The 17,195-nt window shown below is 40.3% G+C and overlaps 1 protein-coding gene and 1 long non-coding RNA gene across 2 annotated transcripts; both read left to right on the top strand.

The window, feature by feature from the left end:
- Window positions 1-497: 497 nt before the first annotated feature.
- On the top strand, window positions 498-2,004 carry LOC120292272. The gene is made up of 3 exons (XR_005550063.1): window positions 498-1,381; window positions 1,744-1,816; window positions 1,916-2,004. It is a non-coding gene; the product is annotated as an uncharacterized LOC120292272 (long non-coding RNA).
- Window positions 2,005-13,709: 11,705 nt separating this feature from the next.
- Window positions 13,710-17,183, top strand: LOC120291991 (disease resistance protein RUN1-like). Its single transcript, XM_039309830.1, has 2 exons — window positions 13,710-14,348; window positions 16,232-17,183. Exons 1-2 carry the CDS (start codon window positions 13,846-13,848, stop codon window positions 17,181-17,183), a joined length of 1,455 nt encoding a protein of 484 aa, XP_039165764.1. The 5' UTR covers window positions 13,710-13,845.
- The last annotated feature ends 12 nt before the right edge of the window (window positions 17,184-17,195 follow it).

Here is a 17,195-nt window from a genome sequence, read left to right as displayed (position 1 = left end):
GTGATCTTCTCCAGTCGATAAGACCAAATCCTCAACCAAACACTTTAGTTCTGGATCGCCTTCGTCGCTGGATTATAGGCTGTCAATGAGAATAGTCTTGAGTCTTGAGTCTTGTGAACTCGAGTCGGTGATCCGAAAGTCTTCGAGACTCAAAGTACAAGGGTCTGCATAGCTTCCAGACTAGACTGATGGAAACATTTTGTCAGCTTCAAAATAATTTAGAAAGATTTCTCCAACAATCTCTCCATATTGGTTCAATCACTGCAGAGGTATACTTAGGCGAGGAGAGCAAAACACTTTCTAAAGAGATTCAGTTGCTTCTAGCCAAAGTTGATCGAAACCCGGAAGTAAACTCACTTCGCTTTGGAGAACATTAGGCTCTTGGATCAACTAAGGAGGTGAGGTTTTGGACACGTCTTTGTTCTAGTTGGATATTCCTTAACCACATTGTTGCTCAAACTGATTGCCCTTTTAGGTTCCAAGAGCTCTATGAAGAAGGGGAGAGGGAACTGCTACTGGCAGAAGTAACCAAGCTGCGAGATCAGGGACTAGCAGAGACCACGCAAGTATATTGCTGATTTCTCTTATTTGTGATTGGTAGCTGGTATTAAACCCCAGAGGAGCTCAGGAAATATATTCAGATTAAGGAAGGGGGGCGGGGAGAGTAGCTAATATGCCCTGGCTTTCACGCAAAAGTCTTTCGACTCTCATGCTCAGTGGTGCTTAGAGCTTCTCTCCAATAGGGTAGGGTATTGGTGTCCTGTTATAAGTGTAAATAACGTACTAGTCCCCCTTTTTTTGACTATAAGAAATCCACACTTTGACACCTAAGATTAGCATTTTTCTTCCTCGCCACCTTCAAGGGAAAGGGAAGACGCAGATGTTTTCATGAAAAATAAGCTCTGTGAATTAAAGTTTGTTGTTTTATTCACAATTGCTGCAATTCATGGACGGAAACTCTGAACAGCCCAACCATTTTAGTTCAGGTATCCAACCTCAGGTTGGTCATGTTCATCAAAACATTATTACTATTGTAGATGGTTCTCAGTGACAACATATTTAGTCTTACTTTCTCTAAGGCGCTTGAATTTACACCTACTTAGAGCGAAATATCTTCTCATTCTTCTCCTTGCATCTTCGCATGGTTCTTGACTTTTAACCTTGAAATTTCTTTCTTTGATACCGGAAGCCATTCAAGCAGGCAAAGAAAATGCTACACTCCAATTAGAGGTTTCTTTATTCTTCAACTTTCTAACTTTTCTTTCTAGATATAGTCCTTGTATTTATCTCCTATTTTGCATTGTTATTAGTTGAGGAACACGTCAAAAGAACTAGAGGAATGCAGACAAAATCTAACCTCTTGCAATGCTAAGCTTAGCAGGTAAAGTGATCTTGTCTTCTATTTGTCTTCTGTATTGAAGTCTTTTACTCTATTTTCGTTGCTTAAAGATAATTTGTCATAAAAAAGAAGTTTTTGAAACAACGAATGACTCATGTTGGAATACATTGTTGGTCCAAAATAACATTTTTCATGTTCCAAAATATCAGCTTCTCAAGCTTACAAAGTCAATGCATTGACTGCACAAAAGGACTTGATGGACTTATTCATAATGCATCACGTGGCCTCACGTTATCTATTTTGTAGAGTACTTAGTTCTATTACCACATTAATTGGGAATTCAAAGGCTTCTCAAGGTGCACTAGCTTCACAAAATGCTCATGTTACTTCTTTCGCTTTTGCAGAGAAATTCATCATCTAAGTTGCAAGTTAGATAGTCTCAATTCCCAAGACAACAATGGAGATGGCAATGCCAATGTATGTAATAGCTACCCCATCTGAATAAATCTGAAGCCAAGTACCATCTGGGGTGTTGATCTAATTTCATATTCTCCCCCAATTGATGGCTCTGAAAAGGAGAGAATTCTCTGCCCAAAGCACGAGAATTTTACAAAACTCCGTAGTTTGTATCTGCATCAATGGCATCTCCTAGCGGGACATATTCATCCCTGGTTCAGAACTCAGCCTCCGGGGAGGACTCACGGATCGTGATGGACCAGAGGAAGAGGAAGAGGATGATCTAGAACCACGAGTCTGGATGAGGAAGCAGGAGCACCTGGACAATCTGCCGGATCATGTCGCCCAGCTGAACAAGGAGAAAACACTGGATCGGGACCGACATCAACATCACCGCACGGGCACAGCATTACTTGAGCATTTAGGCTGAGAACTCTGTGCTGAGAGCCCAGGCGGCTGAGCTCAGCCACAGGTTGGAGTCACTGGATGAGATCATTGAATTCTTGAATGCGAGCAATTGAACTTTGGATTTGGGGTTGCCTACAATGCCAAGAAGCTGACGAAAGGGAATCTCACCGCTCATTCGAACAGGTGCTTGCCACGTCTCACTATCGGGTTGGTAGTGAAATTTGTCTTCCTTTAATTTTAGATTTTAGATTTTATTTATTTTATGAAAAATGACTAATTTAAAAAATTATTTTTAAAGATATATCACTTATAAAAATGAATGAACCGATAATATTTTCATCTTTCATGAAAAATATATTATTGATAATAAAAAAATATTATTTAATTATTTTTATCATTTATTTGATCCTTTTAGCATGAAATTATTATGTGAGAAACTGGATGACTGGTGCGGATATGAGACGATGCTACGAGCCATTGTACGGATGGACAATCAAAGATAAAGTTGGTATGCTCCGAAGAATCTCATAAAAGAGAGGCGAATTACATTCAAAATTAGCATTATTCATGAGTAAATTTTATTTACAATTAAACCCCCTCACTCTAATGCTCCAATCATGCGATTTTTCAATGTTCTTGACATTTCTTTTTTTCTTCCCCGTTTTAATTCATTTTCATCAATTTGTGTTCGGAGGCTTATACTTGCTTAATTCATTTGCCTCAGGCTAACCAAACACCTAGTTACGGTCTAATTAGGCCCTACAGCTATTTAATCACAAACTGGACAATTGTACGTTTTATAAAGTCTCTACCTAAACCCTTAATATCAAGTGAATGACGTTATTTGTTCTCACTGTAATTTCGTTTGTTCTTCATGCATTTGCTTTTTCAGCACCTTAAATTCTAGTATTCATCTTTCATTTATTTCAAATTTTGAGTGTTAACACCTAAATTTTAATTAATCATTTAGTAATTAATTACATAAAAAAATTAGGAATTAATCTTTAACCTCTAAAAAAAATAGTAAAATTGCATTTCATGTAGTTACATTTGCATCGGTATCAAAAGGCAACAAGAAGTAGGGGCTCGCGGTCGATTACATGCGCGAAAATGATGGTCTTTCTCTGCTAGTCTGAACAGGCAAAAGAATGAAAAGAAAAAAAAAATGAGGAAGGAAGTTCTTGCATGTCCGTTGTCTCTCCCTCATTAATGCATGCGCATGCATGCACAAATTCGGCGAAGCAAAATGAGCCCATGATATATTATATAATATGCTCTATCAAGTGTGGGTTATCAGTCTTGGTGAAGCAGCGAGAAATTTGCTGAAGAAAGAAGCAGTAACAAGCAAGGAAAGTCAAAAGTTGCGGCAATCCTATAGAAGAGAGGGACAAGTAGCCGCAAGCATGAAGCAAAGAAAAAAAGAATCCATGAGCGTCCACTTTTTCTCTCCCTCATTAATGCATGCACATGCATGCACAAAATGGGGAGGACGTGAGAAGATACGCAAGAGAAAGGGGTCACAATTTTATAATGTTTTATAGTGTGTTGTTGCAAGGAATTCTCTCCTTCCTGGAGAGCAAATCGGCTGGAGAAGAAAGTCAAAATAAGGGGCACACATTATAATATATTATAGCAGCTAGTGGAGTCTTCAAGAAACAGGGAAGCAAGGTTCAACTTGCTAACTTGTACGTGGACGTGAAGAAAAGTTGCGGCTGTTCTCAATTCACACTGAAGTCGACGGCAACATGAGGCGGTAAAAGTCTGAGCCTATATAAATAAGGCTTGAGAGTGCAAACGAAAAGAGGAGGCCAGAGGAGTTAAGAAAAAATCTATGAAAAGGCCCGCAGAGAGACATACAGACGGAAGAAAAAAAAAAAAGAGATAGAGAGTCTCGTTAGAGAGAAACCGAAGGTAAAGTCGGTTCGTCTCGCCGCTCGTGCTACCGCCTCACCGGCGAGCCTGCCGCCACCGCCGCCGCAGCAGCAACTCAAGCCGGTCGCCGCACCCTGCTGCTCGCTGCCGCCTTGCCTTGCCTTGCCGCCGCGCGCTACCCGCGAGTCGCCGGTGACCCAGCGCCCAACGCCGCCCCGCAGCAGCCGAGCTGTCGCCCTGCTGCACCTTCACCTGCTAGTCACCGCATCTGCTCCGCCTCACCCGCGAGCCCGCGTCGTCCACTGCGCCTGCAACCCCCTGCGACACCTGCTCGCAGTCGCACCGCCTCAGCCGCGAGCCCGCGCCGCCGTCCTCGAGTTCCAGACGCCGCCGTTTGCCTGTGCTTCCGTCTGTCCGCCACCGCTGCGATCCCGCGCCCTCGCCGTGCAGCAAGCAACCAACCTCACTGCGCCGCATCCGTGACCTGCAACCCTCCCGCTGCTGCTGCATCGCTGCATCTCTGCCCGGCACCAGCATCTCCTTCCAGCGAGCTCCGAGCGCGCCACCGTCTTGGCCCGAGCACTAGCAGCACCGTCCCGGACACCTGCAACCAGCAGCCACCTCTGCTCGTCGCCACCACCGCAGCAACCGTTGCAGCAGCCCACCTGAACGCCGTCGCTGCTGCTGCCCGCGCCGCTGCCTCTCAGTCCGCGACACCTGCACCCATAGCCGTGCCTCTGCTCGCCCGTCACAGCTCCTGCCTCCGCCGTTGCCCGTGTCCCACACCGGCAACGCCGCCCGCCTGCACCGCCCTGACGTCAAGTTCCAGCTCTACACGCCATCCGCGGAATCCCCAGCAATGACGGCGATCTGCTGTCCAAGCTCGAGCTTGACCATTCTAAATTGAGAAGCTGCAATACCGGCGAATCAGCGTTCTTCTGAAGTCCACCAACGTAGAGAAAGGGGGGCACATTAAGAGTAAATAAAAAAGGAATAAAAGATCACTTTCCTTTTCTTTGCAGGATATTCACGTTGGCTGGTGAAGTCCTGTAGCTATGCTTTCAACGAGGACTTTCCTTCCTCGTAAATTTTGTGTTGCAGGTCATCCCTTGTCTTTTGGAGAAAGACGTTTCCTGCACGAACCAAACACTGCAGCTTATCCCAAGCCACCCGTAGAGCCTCAGGCGAGTAACTGAATCGCAGGTCCCCAAGCTTCGTGGCCGTGTAATCGCTGCCGTTCGTGAGTCCCTTGTTGCCGGTCCCGTTTTGGAAACGAATCATCTAAACTAGGTAGTTTTCTTTAACCAAATTTCTTCTCAATGTTACTGTATAAACTAAAATGCTTGATGTTAATTGAGGCTTTAGGCATTAGCTAATAGGATATTATTGTTAAAAATCACTATAATTACTAATTTGGTCCGTAAGATTTAGGACCATTTTTTAATTATGTTGATTTTGATGATATTTTGGCTCGGAAATCATTATAATTATTAAGTTGATCCGAGAGACTTCGGATCAATTTTCTAATTATTTTGATTTTTCTTGATTGTTATGATGTTTAGGGTTAAAATAATAGTTAATTTAATCCGTGAGACGATAGATTATTTTTTCAATTATTTCAATCCTTCATTTGATAAATATCTTGAGTTGTTGGATACAATGTTTATATTTGATAAATGCTTGTTTAGGAAAACATTAAAAAAAAATCAAATTACATGACAAATTAGGATAGTTAGGACCGCATGCTTAGAATTTATCTGGTTAGATTTATTTTAATATTAGATTGCATGTTACGGGTGCTTAATTAAGATGAGTTTCCAAATTAAAATGGGATTTAATCTAAATTATTTCCTAGCTTGAGTAGGATAACTTGTCGGGTTTTGTAGTCAATTTTCAGTAATTATTTCGAATTTCAATAAAAAATTACAAAAAGGATTACAAAAAAAAAAAATCATGCACATGTCATGTAGGATTAGGTTCATGAAATGCTTGTCATCTAGTAATTGTTGCTAGGTTCATTTAGTTATAAATTGCTTGTCATTAGAATTATGTCATTTGGTTAATTTAGATTGCATATTTAACCGTTGCATTTATTGAATTTTGAATTTCATGGAAAATACAAAAAAAAATTATAATAAATCAATTTCATGCTTCAGGATAGACTGCATGCTTATTTATGTCATATAGTTTAGGACATATTGCCATGTCATATCATTTCATGTTAGATTAGAAGCATTGCATTGCATATGGATTATATCCTCATTAAATAAGTGAAAAAAAAAGGAAATCGCGTGTTAATTAGAAATCCTATCTAGGACTGTCGATGTGAATTCTGATCTAGTATTGCAAATGTTTTCGTTGCTATGAGGTAAGTCCTGCAATTTATTCATCGCTTTCTTGGGTGTTAAATTAGTGGCTTGCGCACCCGCATGATCGCCTCATGTGTTAGGAAGATAAATTAAAATCAATTCAAGCTGCCTGCAAATATTTTTTGAATAAAAGAGAAAAGGTACCGAAAGGGCGTTAGAGAAATCTAGCGTAATCAAGTTCCCGAACTCATTCAATCTCTAGTTCGTAGGAGTGAAGTAATTCTCCCATTACTTTACTTGGGTTTCTAATCGACCCACCAAAAATAGATTAGTGGCGACTTCATGATAAAAATCATTTGCATATTAAGAACTCAAACCATAAGTCGCAAATTGGTATGAGCTTGGGAGAGCTCGAGCTAAGTTTAGGCTTAGTAATCCATTAGCCAAACCCTTAGGTGGTCCAACCCGCTTCGGGAAGGTCGCGACATTGAGCTTATTAATTTCTTGTTAAATCAATGCAAAACTCCTTTCACAAAACAACCAAAATCAAACTTTAGATGGAAGATATCTCTCTTCCTAAGTAAATTCGCATTTTTGGTGAAACAGAATGTATTGTCATTTTTTTTATAGAATATTTAAATATTAAATCATACTTTCGCCTATTAATTTAAGTTTCTAAAACCCTCAGTTTGATTTTCATGAAAATTTTTGGATAAGATTTAGTTTCTATAAAAACATGACTTGGGTTGGCACAATCAAACACGATTAAATAAATGCCTGAATGCACATAATGTGTTGTAGTCCCTAACATGCGCTGCAAGTCGCATATTTTAATATAGACAAGCCAACCCTGATTGTTCAAGTGCTTCAGGCGCGTCTCTCCTCCCAGTGCATTCACATGCTCGGAGCCTTTGCTTTCTTTGTTGTTGTTTTCCCGGTTAGATTTGCTAATCTCGTTCCCGATCAATGGAAAATTCGAGTGAACTTTCGAACTGCACATGGTGGATTAGGACTGAAATGTCTGTTACTGCGTTCAGTGTGGCATATTGCTTTAATGGGGAATGCTGGCGATTGATCGACTGACGGATATTATGGGGAATGCGATTAATGCTGCGGTTTATTCTGTTTTGGCTATTCCGAGCTCCCTTTGTGACACTTGTTATGGATTTGATCAGAATAGGCCACGGGAGAGAGAGAGGAAGAGATTTAGAAGGAAATGGCAGGAGGGAAGCTCCGTAAATGGCAGACTATACATTGAGGGCTCTCACACCAGGATCATCAAAGAATCAACTAAGGCTGCTGTTGAGGAAAGCCAGTTTATTGAGTTATAACCAGCTGTCCATCGCTATAAGACTCAAGCTCCATATTTAGTGCTTGTCATGGCGAATGCTGATTGAGTTTCCATTTTTAACTTCTCAAATTGGCTCAACAACAATTAGAGCACGCAAGTCCAGCCAATGGTGAGGGATGCATATTTCTCCAGTGGTGTTCTACGGGTCTCCCGGTGCCTCCCAAAAGACCATCTAGTTTGCTGCGATTGCTGAATGAGACATGGGTTGATCACGCTGCACAATGTTCATAAAAGCTAAGGTCCTCGTATGTTTTATCGTATTCCCTGCACATGCACTTTGCTTCCACTTCAGTGACTTTTCCTTTAAGATATCTGGCTTTGTATCTTCCTCGCTTTTCCATTAGAAACGTCACGATTCTCCTGGACAACCTGCATCTGAGGCGGAACGTTTTATGTCCTGCTTTTGCTTTCTTCTTCTACTATTTTAATTGAACTGCTCATACCTTCAGAATCCCACTTTAACACCTGCACCGCGTTTGCATTTTGATAGCCGAATAACCAGTTTCCTTTTTCTTTCAACCGTATGAAGAATATATGGACCACGTTCCCAAGGCAAGGGGAAGCAATAAAGTTTGCTTAGGGTCATCCTCAGGTTCGTGTGTTCAGTTACCAAGACCATCGTAAAGGCCAGAAAAGATTTCTTGTACCTTCTTACCAGGAGTTCTAGAAGAGGTGGTCATCTTTTATTTGCTTTTTTAGGGTGCCTTTGCTAAGGATTAGTGTTGTGTGATATTCTCTTCAATTAGGTACAAAAATATGGATCCAAAGTTACGCCACCATTATGAAGTATTTTCAACTCTTACACTAGTGATATTTCGGAGAATTACTTCATTGGAAAGTTGCCTTTCCCAATTTTGGACAAATTCATGGTCCGTGGCCTCCATTGGTACCATATTGGGTGATTGCTATCGTTTTATTTTCAGATAAACAGAGTGATCAGTCATTTCAATTACTTCATACATAGTTCATGGATTTCTACTTGAGACCGTGAGGATATTAAAGTTGCTTACTCTTTTCCAAGGATGACAGTTAAGTTATATCTAGCTTTTCTGAAGTCGCAGACCTGAAAGAATTTTAATGGGACTGATATGTCCTATTTGAAAGGAAGTTGTTGCTTGGCACTTTCTCCTTCCATACGTAATGTCGTCAAGAAAATGATCTGGTTTTGAAGGCCTATCGTTTCTTCTTCTTTACTCCCGTGATGCTGAGGAAGAAGATGAATTGTGACAATGGACTTGCATTTCCAAAATGTTGAAAGTTTAAAGTAGGTCTGTAGCTATATTGGGCTTTAAATATTCGAAATGCTAAACGTTTTGTATTTTTCCAAATGGACTCCTTGCAAAAACTGAACCAAATGGGGCAATCTGACTGCATACTTCATCTTCGTTACAGTTTTTTCAGCTACCTCACAATTTAATTCACTAGGGATAAACTTAATTGTTATCTTTTCTTTGCTCACTCTCTAATATGATGTTGTTCCTTTCTCTTGTCTCGGTTTAATTGGATCTTATAGCCGTATCTTCATGAGTCGTGGCACCAGCATGCCATGAGAAGAGTCAGGGGATATATAAGTAACATCAATGCTTCGAATGATGCAGCTGAAGAGAAAGGCACAAACTCTGGTATGGCTTTGTCTTCGCAATTTGCCAGTTAACCAGGCTCTGACCCTTTGGTACCTGACTCCTCTGAAATCTGGAATTCATCTAGCAGTCACATATCTGGAAGGTCACAAGAAGGGTTATTAATGGTTCAATTTAGTTCGGGTTTCAAGAAATCCGAACCAAACCAAATTGACGGAGTGAGTGGAATCGTGATCTGAACTGAATATGACCCAAACGAAAACCCGATTCGGTTCAACTCGGTTTTCTCTTCTTCTTTTTATGAGAAACATGCTATTTTTTTCTTAACTTATTTTTCATGCGTTTGTTTTTTTGTTTGTTTGTTTTTTTTTTTTTTTTGGGGGGGGGTGGGGGATGGGGACTAGACTAGTTTGGTCTGTAGAAAAAACGGAACTAAAGAAAAGATGAAGTAGTTTACATAATTATGACCAAAATAAGAGGGAAAAAATTTGCGTGGTCATTCAACGAGGGCGTAATATGTAATGTAAAAGCAATTTAGGAGAGTTAAAAATAAGAGGGAAGACACGTTATCATTATTCATTTAGATAATTCGATTCGATTGCATTAGTGGCTTGTCAATTGTTTTTTATTCTTAATATGATGTAGTCGATATGGTGTAAACAAGTTGCGTCTCGTTCAGCTACTGCTTTGTAAAGTCACCTCTCAATTTTGCTCTGAAGTAGATCCAAGTTTCATAATTGCATTTTGCTTGAAACATTCGGCTTTAAGACTGCCATGAAAATCAACTCCTTCCGAATCGGACATCAACATACTTAACAGAACCATTGTTTTGTGGACCATTTGGAAATTCTTGAAACTCCTTGACTACGTCATTAGCCCACGAAACCAATGACATTATTACTTCATATATGGGCATAAATTAATGTAGTCTTGATTGGTGTATATCATGTGTCGGTAATGCAATATAATAGATGACTAATTTCTTATTTTCACCTTAATATCTTTTACAAACATATCCCGAACACTAGAGTCAGTAATGATTACTTATGAGATTATTTATCCGCAGAGACATCCGTAGAAAGCTACATATAATTCTCAGAAGATGGGACCTCCATTTATTTTCAGGGAATGCAACCCTGGACCTATGGGCTTGCACATGTATCTTATTAAGCCAAAAAGGAAAATAATTGTGAACTTATCTGATTAGCAGCAAATTTGCCTTTACGGTCTTCCAACAAGTCCAGAAAAAATTTCGCTTGTTGAAAAGTCCGGCGCGCTTCATTTAAAAAATAAAGCGTCCAAAAAATGCAAGGTATGCTGGGACTAACATCCTTACTTATGGACAAGACCACTTGAGAGTACGAAATTGTGCAAAAACTTGCTGGCATTTTGTCTCATTAGAGGCAGATTAATTAATTAAATAACGGGTAAAATCCAGCTCTTTTTTTAACAAAAAAACAGTGCACATGCCTCGCAGTCCACAACAGAAAAATGACATCCCTCTTTAACACTTACGACTTTTGACTATTCAATGTTCGCAGGATTTGGCTCCCCTTCTCCACCATGTTATGAGCTGCCAGAACCATATAAACTAATCCATTTTACTGCATTCTGTTCATGTCCTGGCAATTGCACAAAAGAGACAAACCAAGACCAACCTTCCCTGCTTGGCATTGCCTTAAACGACATGTAAAAAATAACTCGTCCAACATTTAGTTGTGAGAAAACCGTCTCGCAAAAAAGAAAGAAAGAAACTTTAGGAGCAAGTTGAAGAGCTAAGAATTTATAATGCAGAGATTCGTTCTTTTTGGTGAGCTTAAATAAGGGCATGTGAGGGCACGATATGATTAGGGTTGCAGTCGCAAAGGGGTGCATGATAACCCAAATTTCTGTTCCATAAATAGTTTTTCTATTCCAAACCAGTTTCTGGAAGAGAAATCCGTTTGATAAACCTATTACGTTTTTCTATTTTTAGAATAGATTTATATTAAAAAAAATAGGTTTGGAAGAGAAATCAGAAATAGAAAAATCTACTTCTCTATTTCTGAAACAGAAATAAAAAATAATTTCTCCCGCAAACCCTAATTTCGGTAACTCTCATCTCTTCTACGACGTCTTGCCTCCTCCTCCTCCTCCCCCGGGTCGCCGCCCACCGCTGCCCATTGCCTGTCGCCCGCCGCCGGTCGCCGGTCGTTAGTCGCCGCTGCCAGTCGTAGATCGCCGCTGCCGCCGATCGCCGGTCATCACATCGGTTGCCGGTCGCCAGTCGCCGCTGCCGTTGTCGCCGGTTGCCGGTTGCTGCCATTGTTGGCCGTCGGTTGCTGCCATTGCCACCACCACCGCCGCCGATCGCTGGTTGCCGTCGCCGATCACGGGTTATCGCCGCCGCCATCGGTCACGGTCGCCACCGCCGCCGTCGGTCATCGGTCGCCGCCGTCGGCCGTCGGTCGCCTGCCCGCCACCGCAGTCACCGGTCACCATCGGTTGCCAGGCGCCATCGGCCACCCACGCGGTTGTCGTTTGCCACCAATCACTGGTCTCCGCCGGTCGCCGCCGCAACCCGGAAAGAAAGAAATTTTGTGTCGTTATTAAACAAATTTCTATTTTTAGAGTAGAAATTTTGTATTGTTATCAAATGGTTATTTTTGCTTAGAAACTCTTTTAGAAATATAAATAGAAAAATCTATTTCCGTTCCAGAAACTATTTCTGAAACATAATGGTTGTCATGCGCGCCCAAAGTGACTAGAAGAATTAGGTACCCTGTGCATGTTGGCACCTCTACTTCTGTGTTCAAGGGCAACTGTAGACTAATCCCTAATCATTATTTGTGGCACACTCTTTCTATTTCCTGAGACATTACATGGAAACGCGGAGGAAGAAGGGAGAGATGAACTAACCCCAAAATAATTGCGAAAAGCTACAATGAGGTTCTTTGCATGCGTTAAACATTATGTCATAACTTAAGTAGACTTTATTTTGAAATAACGTCAACGAATGTTGTAAAACAGGCGTGATTTTTGGAATTCTCATCAATGAATTGTTATTAATATCTTATGCGTATAAATTGCCCCAAAATAGTTTTATTTTTATTTTTTTGTCAATTCTACTTTACTCCTACTTTAACTCTTAGTCTCAGACTTTTACCTTAACGTGAGAGTTGAAACTCACACCTAAAATTAAATCATTCTTATCCCAACTCTCCCAAGAAGTTGGGGATTTGAACCCCCATCTCTCCGTGGAAAGTAATGTAGTAATGCAAAATGTCTTCCCTACAACAATGAGTGGTGATTACAAGCGGTCATTAAAGCTTCAAAGCTTCAAAAAATATCATTCCAGCAACAGTTCTTGATGATGCTTTGTGAAAGTTGATTAATGAGCTTTATTACATGCAGAGATAAAAATATATGAAGGCATAGAAACTCCCTAAACTGTTGCAAAATATTTAATCAAGTCCCTCAACATTTTCAAGGCCATTGAGTTCCTAAACTATATAGTTATTTTTTACGAGTTGATCTTTTCATTAAAAATGCAAATGGAAATGCTGAGTCGATCGTCAACATTTGACGTGACATGTATGTGGCAATTTTAATTTAAGAAGCTGTTTTTAAAATTTTAATCTGAAAAGGAAAGAGAAAAAAGAAAATGCACGCCTCTCCATCTAAAAGTAGTTTGTTGCAGTGTGGATTGCATTTGTTTTGCCTAAAGACGAGTTCACTCTGTAATAGCTAAATCGATTCACAAAAATCATGAGAAATGCATTTAAATCCTTTTAGTTTTGTTTATAATTATAGGGTCGCATTCTTCGCTCACCTCGGTCCTCTCCACTCGGTCAAGAAGCTTTTGAAGAAGTGAGAGATTGTCCTCTCCGGTCTTCTTCCACAGGCTGTCCATCAACATATGCCTCTACACGTCCCTAAGCTTTGCGATGTCCACCGCCTTACAATCCAGCAAAGCGCCCTCTTCAATCTTCTTCAGCATGCAAGCGGGAGTGATGAACCTCGCCTCAAATTTGGGTGAGGGCCGCCCCCTTTCTGAAGACTTGAACGAGGGCCGCAGCCCTTGCCACCTGACTGCGCTATCCTTCCCATAAGGTGGAACATCAGCATCTCCGTTTATAATTTTAATTGAAGAATCAACTCGAACAAAAAGTATGCAGTTTATAAGTCCAATTGCACAAATAACTAAACAAATAAATAAGAGATTTGATCTAACGGTTTGCAATTATTGAAGGACTGATGCCTTTATCCCAAACCAAATAAAAGAACTTCTGATTGGCATTTATGGTCTCCCAAGTAGTCTTTAAAAATTTCCAGACTATTTAAGAAGTCCTTGCTAAAGCAGAACCTTAGGTGGGAAATAACCAATTACGTTTGACTATAAAGTAAGTCGGCCAAGTATTTTAGGTATTGGCACTCACTTGCCTAGTTCATATCCAAAACTTCAGCTCATTTCTTATCCGGGCCACACCACAACCTCCTCTTTTTCTCTTTAGGGGTGAGAGATATCCGGAAGGAATAAGCTTCCTAGCTATGGCAAACTCAGAGGCTGGAACAAATAGTGATGTTGCACAGGAATTAGAAAGCGAGTATCAAGTGTTTCTAAGTTTCAGAGGACCTGACACTCGAAATGAATTCACCGACTTCCTCTATCATGGCTTGGAAGATGTTGGGGTCCGTGTATTCAGGGATGAAGATGAACTCCGCGTCGGCGAATTGATTGGTGAAAACATTCTACGTGCTATTGACAACTCCATAATCTACATACCCATCTTCTCTCCGACTTATGCTTCCAGTAAATGGTGCCTTCGTGAGCTTGTGCACATAAGACAGAATTTGTCCCAATCAGAGGGTCAAAAATGCATCCTTCCCATTTTTTTTCATGTGGAACCTGATGATGTCAAGCTTAAGACTCAAAGGTACATTGAAGACTTTTCGAGGCATGAGAAGGAGTCTCCCAAGGAAGTCGAGGCATGGAGAGAGGCTCTTGCGAAGGTTGACGAAATTAAGGGATGGAAGGTGAAAAAGGATCAAAGGTAACATTTTTAAAGATCCCTACCTATTTTTTTTTTTTTTCTGTTCTAAGGGATAAAATGTTGCCCTGTCCAATGATTTCTTTATTCTTTTTCTTGACGGAAAATATGTGAAGCTTTTATAAGATCCCTACCAAAATCAATTTCAGATTTTGCTGCCATATTGATCTGCATCATCACTAATTTCGACCCAAAAAATCTATTTACACTCGTGAGGTTTTCAAGGGAATTAGATCAACAAAATCTGGGATCGCCTCCGGTGCCAACTTCATTTTATAAATTTCTGAGTGCGCCTCAAGAAACACCAATCGCACAAGAAAACTAAGATTCGGTGAAAAAAATAATGTCTAAATATTCAATAGAATCGAGAGCTTTCTGAGAACATGTAAAGAATACGAGGGCGTCATCTCGGGGCCTCGAGCTCTGCAGTGGTCGTGGGAGGTCCATCTCGAGGCCGGGCAACCTTGATCTGGACCAGGCTGTAGTGATGGCCGTTGCAGGCCTCTAATCCGAGGTCGGTGACGACGCGGAGGCCTCTGATTTTGGTGAGTCCGCAAATTCATAGAGCAAGAGAGAGAGAGAGAAGGACAAACGGTGTAGTGGATGCCAGCAGTTCACGCCGGTACAAGTAGCGCACCGGTAGACAGCAGCCGAGGACGGACGGCGGCTGAAGTCAAGGAGAGTGGTGAGGGTAATTCTGATTAGAAAGTGGCAACTGGACTAATAAGTCAGGCAATAGATGCAATTTAACAAAGAAAAATATGGTTAATTTTCCCAAGTAATAAAGGTGGAAAGGACCACATGGCTAATTAGCTTATCATTATTCATCAATAAGAATGCACAATTTAGCTGTCAATCGATCAATTTAAATGTAATAGTATGTAGTGTATTAACACCTAGTATGCATTATTATAGCATTATGGGCGGCCGCTTACCTTCACCAACGTAAATGAACTGTTTTTGGACGATTTAGATTTGGCAATCTCTTGAGCTCTTGGGTTACATTGTCAAATGTGCTAGAAAGATCGCTTGAAAATCTTGGATTTTTAACCAAAAAATGGAGTTAGTGGAAAGCAAATTGACATGGCCACTCCATTTTGTTTTTTATATGGACAAGGAAGAACACAGTAGATAGGAAATTCTGAAACAATGACTTATCCTACTAACTCAATGAAACAGAAAAGCCGCAAGCCAAAACCCAGATTGGTGGGCCAAACATAGGAAAATATTCACTTGATGATGTGGAGAATCAAAACAGTGTTGTTTGCCTAATCCACGAAGAGATGTCCATTCTCTAACCACCACACTAACCCCATGGGAGTCTGGTTCCTCGATTTTCAATTTTGAATGAATCTTAATGTGACGTGGTTCTTTAAGTGCCTTATTATTTTCATAATCAGATTCATAGAAGACTTTCATGCATAAGTTGAGCAATAAAATTATTACAACAACTATCCTGCTGGCGCTGGGAAATAGTTACAGGAATCGGGATTTTATTTTTCTTCACCAAACTGCAGATGTTCAATGGATGACGTTCCATTTGTCCACATTATCTCGGATCATGATTCTCCTATTACGAGTGTTGAAATGTTTTCTAGGCTTAGCTATAAATGCCAAATTTTTGCTTATGCATGATATAATAGCCACTTGGTAACTTTGCCATCATGTAAACCAATACTATAGTCATAAAAAAATTGTCTAATAATATATGAAAAGAGTATCATGTGAATTCTACTTAATTAACATATACTGATTTTTCAGTGTACTTAGAGATCGTTCTTGATGTACTTCAATTTTCTTAAGTTATAATTTTGACAAACCCATGGGTGATGCATGGGCATGTAACTGATCTGGTCAGCTAATGAAAGCGCTTTTATACATGGCAGCCAAGCAACTATTGTCAAGTTGGTTGTTGAAAAGGTTTTGGAGGAGCTGAGGATAAAACAAAAATCAGTACCTAAACATTTAGTTGGACATGATGATCGGGTAAAAGACTTGATAGAATTATTAGATGTCAAACAATTTGATGTGCGGCTCATTGAAATTTATGGAATGGGTGGTACAGGTAAAACAACTATTGCCAAGGTTGTCTTCAATAAATTATGTTCCCATTTTGGAAAGTGTTGTAGCTTCCTTGAGAACATTCGAGAAAGGTCAATCAAGGAGGGCATCGTCCATTTGCAAAAGAAATTACTATCCGACATTGGTGGTTCTAGATCTATAGAAAAAATTGAAGATAGTGAAGAAGGAATGAGGAGGATTGGAGCGACACTTAGCAATAAGAAGGTCCTTGTGGTTCTAGATGATGTTGATGAGAAAGTGCCCATTAAGAATCTAATAGGAAATTCCAAATTACATCGAGGATCTAGGATAATCATTACATCAAGAGAAAAAGATATTTTGCAAGATAGGGGATTTGAAGGTGATATTCAACACTATGAGATGCTAAAGATGGATGATGTTCTTGCACTTCAGCTTTTTTGTCGGCATGCCTTTGATAGAGACATTCCTTTGGATCATTATAGTGACCTTTCAAGTAAAATTGTCTCCCTTATGGAAGGGCTTCCTTTGTCTATCGAAGTCGTGGGTTCGTTACTTAAGGGGAAAGACAAAAAATTTTGGAATGAAATGTTGGTCAGGTTAAGTGAAGAACCTGAGAAAAAGATTCTTGATAAGTTGAGGATTAGCTATGATGACCTAGAATATGAGCATAAACAAATTTTTCTTGATATAGCATGCTTCCTTTTCAATGAGAAGAAGACGATGCAACTTACATATGGGCGAACTGTAAATTTTATCCCACAAGAGGAATTGAAGTTCTTATCAAGAAGTGCTTGATAAAGATATTAG

The sequence above is a fragment of the Eucalyptus grandis genome, chromosome 3, assembly GCF_016545825.1.
Source record: "Eucalyptus grandis isolate ANBG69807.140 chromosome 3, ASM1654582v1, whole genome shotgun sequence".
Taxonomy (NCBI): domain Eukaryota; kingdom Viridiplantae; phylum Streptophyta; class Magnoliopsida; order Myrtales; family Myrtaceae; genus Eucalyptus; species Eucalyptus grandis.
The sequence above is the reverse complement of the archived record's forward strand: the minus strand, read 5'-3'. Positions and strand labels throughout refer to the sequence as shown.

Excerpts from the sequence above, each read along its gene's own strand:
- LOC120291991 (XM_039309830.1), top strand. The coding sequence starts at position 13,846 with ATGGCAAACTCAGAGGCTGGAACAAATAGTGATGTTGCACAGGAATTA. Across the intron at positions 14,349-16,231 it reads AAGGTGAAAAAGGATCAAAG|CCAAGCAACTATTGTCAAGT; the intron begins GTAACATTTTTA and ends TATACATGGCAG.